The sequence below is a fragment of the Sprattus sprattus genome, assembly GCF_963457725.1.
Source record: "Sprattus sprattus genome assembly, chromosome: 7".
NCBI lineage: Eukaryota > Metazoa > Chordata > Actinopteri > Clupeiformes > Clupeidae > Sprattus > Sprattus sprattus.
In genome coordinates, this window is record NC_137926.1 from 14,973,152 (window position 1) to 14,976,805 (window position 3,654).

The 3,654-nt window shown below is 47.6% G+C and overlaps 1 protein-coding gene across 1 annotated transcript in view; it reads left to right on the forward strand.

The window, feature by feature from the left end:
* Window positions 1-2,913: 2,913 nt before the first annotated feature.
* trim44 (tripartite motif containing 44) overlaps window positions 2,914-3,654 on the forward strand; it is a gene marked incomplete at its 5' end in the record, with an annotated part of 15,757 nt that continues 15,016 nt past the window's right edge. The window contains one exon of the mRNA XM_080842648.1: window positions 2,914-3,014. Coding sequence (XP_080698774.1) covers window positions 2,914-3,014 — 101 coding nt within the window. The remainder of the gene's footprint in view (window positions 3,015-3,654) is intronic.

Sequence of the window (3,654 nt, forward strand, 5' to 3'; positions counted from 1 at the left end):
AAACATAGGATCATTTCAGTAAATATTTGCTTCTGAGACCGGGTGGTACATTGTCACATAGTTATTCCTGCATCCCTGTTACATTCATACACAACATGCACTGATTCATCTCATTCTCCATCCTTTCCATCACTAGTCTATCTCGTGACAGCAGCCACATCCAACACAGTCACATACATATACACACACACACACACACACACACACACACACACACACACACACACACACACACACACACATACACACACACACACACACACACACACACACACAAACATATACATTCACAGTCACACACAGTCATGTCTCAATTACAGCTTACTGTATCTGTTACTGTATCTCCCACATCTGTCATGTCCTTCTACATGGCAACCTGTCCCGCTGTGACTCATTTTGTCATGGTCCCCTGGCTGTCTCCCTCCTCCATGCTTCCATCTGTCACCAGCATTGCCTGTCTAAAACACATATATGCCAGCATATCCGTCACTGTTCTACTATGTCAACACACGGGCACATACACACACAGACACGCGCACACACACACACACACACACACACACACACACACACACACACACACACACAGACACACACACACACACACACACACACACACACACACACACACACACACACAACACAACCTGCCTGTCCTAAATACACAACCTGCCTCACACTCACACACACACACTCACACACACACACACACACCCCAATCCCCTCCCCCGGGTCTGACAATGCAGCTCCAGCTGTGAGTGGGTGGAGATCCGATGGAGAGATTTCCAGCTCATTCCACTCAACCGTTATTTATTTCTTTTATTTATTTATTTCTTCATATTATTTATCCAAATGTATGCCGGAGCATCGTGTAATCTCATAATCTGCTTTAGGCCCCCGAGGGCAGTTTTTTTTTGTCTTGCGCAAAAAAAAAAGATGCGTCGCGTTGCGGCAAACACATATGCACCGTCAGCCGAATCAATAAGAAGCTTAACTTTCATTAAATATCCGTTTTTATTATTTGCGATTTGCGTGCCCACGCCCTTCTCTTGGCTATGGCCGTGATGGCAGTCAATGGCGATTCCTCGAGGGTGTGCTGGGTCTGAAAGGGCTGAGTCTGCAGGGTTCTCTGCTGGCAGCTCAGTAATTGTTTTGAGCGCGGGGTATTGGACATTGATGTGGGCCAGGAGACAGGAGGGGTGGCAGGGCTGTGGGGAGATGAGGAGAGGAGCCAAGACCGCAAGCGAGGGAAGCAGAATAAGGAAATGAGAGAAAGAGAGGGAGAGGGAGAGAGAGAAAGAGAAGAGACGGGGGAGAAAGAGAAGGAGAGAAAGAGAAGGACGCGGATGGAGAGGTGAGGTGAGGAGCCAAGGCCAAGAGCGAGAGAGAAACGAAATGAGAACAAAGAGAAAATGAGAAACGGGGAAGACAGAAAGAGATAGAGAGAGAGACAAAGGAAGAGAGAAAGGAGAAAAAGAGAGAGGAGTGAAGCAAAGAGAGATGAGGGAGAGAGAGAGGAGGAGGAAGAGAGAGAGGAGGGAGGGAGAGAGGAGGAGGAAGAGAGAGAGGAGGGAGGGAGAGAGAGGAGGAAGAGAGAGAGCAAGATGAGGAAGAGAGAAAGTGAGAGTAGGAAGAGCGAGAGCAGAGGAGGGAGAGAGCAAGAGAGGGAGAGAGAAGATGAGGTGTGGTGAAGAATAGACAGGCCATATTGTGGCTGAGTTTGGATGCCTGTGGGCCAGTTGTGTGCTAAAGTGTCTGTTGGGATCTGAGAGTAAGAAGAGAGGAGGAGGGTTCAAGCAGTGGTGCTTTCTTGTTTTTTCGACTTTTCAATATCACGGCTTCCCTTTCACTCCCCTCGTCCATCACTCGCCTCACCTTCTCTTCTCTGCCACCTCCACTCTTCCCCTCTCTCACTCATCCTATAACACCCCATCCTGTGTGCCTCGAGGAGAGTTGTTTGCAAGGGGGGCATTGGGTTAGTTCTCTTTACTTCCTTTTATTTCACCTTCAAGTGTTCTCTCTTTCTCTCTGTAGTTTTTTTTTGGTACGCTGACAGTTTTGTCAGAGCACTCCCACCCTACCTCTGTGTGTCCTTCTCTCCTCAGGTCCACTGGAAAGGGGTCTGATCCCTGCCTGGGCTGCCTCTGCCTCTGCCTTGGAGATGGGTGCCCTAGAGGAGTAGAGCAGTGGTGGATGGCAGCGGTGTAAAGGTAGGCGTAAGACTGAGTCTGGGCCAAGAAGTAATGAGATTGGCATGACACCGCGCTGAAAATGGCGGAGACCGGGAAAGTGGGTGCCAAGCGAACGCTGACTGCAGTGATTTAGGGAATGTGAGAGTACAGTAGGACGGGGGATAAGTGCATTAGGATTGAGAGCGGGAGGTTAAAGCTGACGGAAGAGGTCACATGAAGCAGATGTTCCCCATCCTTAGCTTGAGCTGTTGCCATGGAATTTTTAAATGGAGTCGCAGGTCACAGGTGCTTTTAGTCTCCAGAGGCCGTCTGGAGGTCTGAACCATAGAGTTAGAGAGTTAGTAGAACGTCCATTCCTATTCCTAGAACCATTATGCCAAACAAGAAAAAAGGAAAACATTTCACAGATGGGCACGTCAATGACACGTTTTTAACATTTATGTACGTATATTAATTTAGCAGACGCTTTTACTCAAAGCTACTTAGAATACAGATATATATTTTCATCAGTATGTGTGTTTTCGCCTTGCTCTACCAGTTGAGCCACAGGAACACTGTTTAGTGGGATGTGCAAACTTTCCCTTTACCACTAAATCAATCATGAGCATAAGTACGTGCATACCAATCAACATAATCAAGGTCCCTAGCAAAGTAAGAAGTTGTGTGCATTAAAAAAAATCATTATATGTTCATATATGTCCATTCTACTCTTTGTACTTCTATGAACTGCACCTACAGCACCAGGGCAGCCTGCTGTGAAGCCTACAGAGGAGCACGGAACCCCATCCTGGGGCCCGCCAGGAGGACGCAGTGTTCCGCTGGGTCTGGGGCCAATCTTCCATTATGACATCACCCCTGCCTCACTTCCAGCTGTTCAGGAGGTGAGCTAATGTACCCCAGCATGCTTTGTTCCCGTGCCCCATCGCTCAACAAAGCAGGGCCCATTTGTTTTTGTAGGCTTGGGACTGCGAGAGTGTTTGTCTTACGACTCGGAACTTGTGTTTTCGAGCCAGCGTGCAGTCGTTGCTGTTTGCCAACTCCAGATCAAAACACTGGCTCCCTGGCAGTTAATCTTTGCTGTCCCAAAATGGCTGAGCTCTTTTAAGAGAGCAGCGACAGCATTTAGCAGTAGTCTGATACAGCAAGAGGGTTTGCCAAATTGTTGCGGAGATATACTGGAGTCAGGTGCTGCGATCGTCATCCACTTTGCCAATATTTGAGGATCTTGGACTTATCTGAGATTGTGTTCGGGTTATAACTCTCGGTGGAGTGCACCACAGGATACATTAGCACACAGATAAGCAGGTTATTTCATGCTGCAACCTGATTCATTTTTCAGGCACAATACCTGCTAAGCCAAGTCAAACAAAATGAGATTTCTCAATGCATGAAAGTAAGGTTGCAAACTTTATTTTCCCTCCTGCATGTAATTGTCATTCCCAGGGACTGCACTACAAGAGAG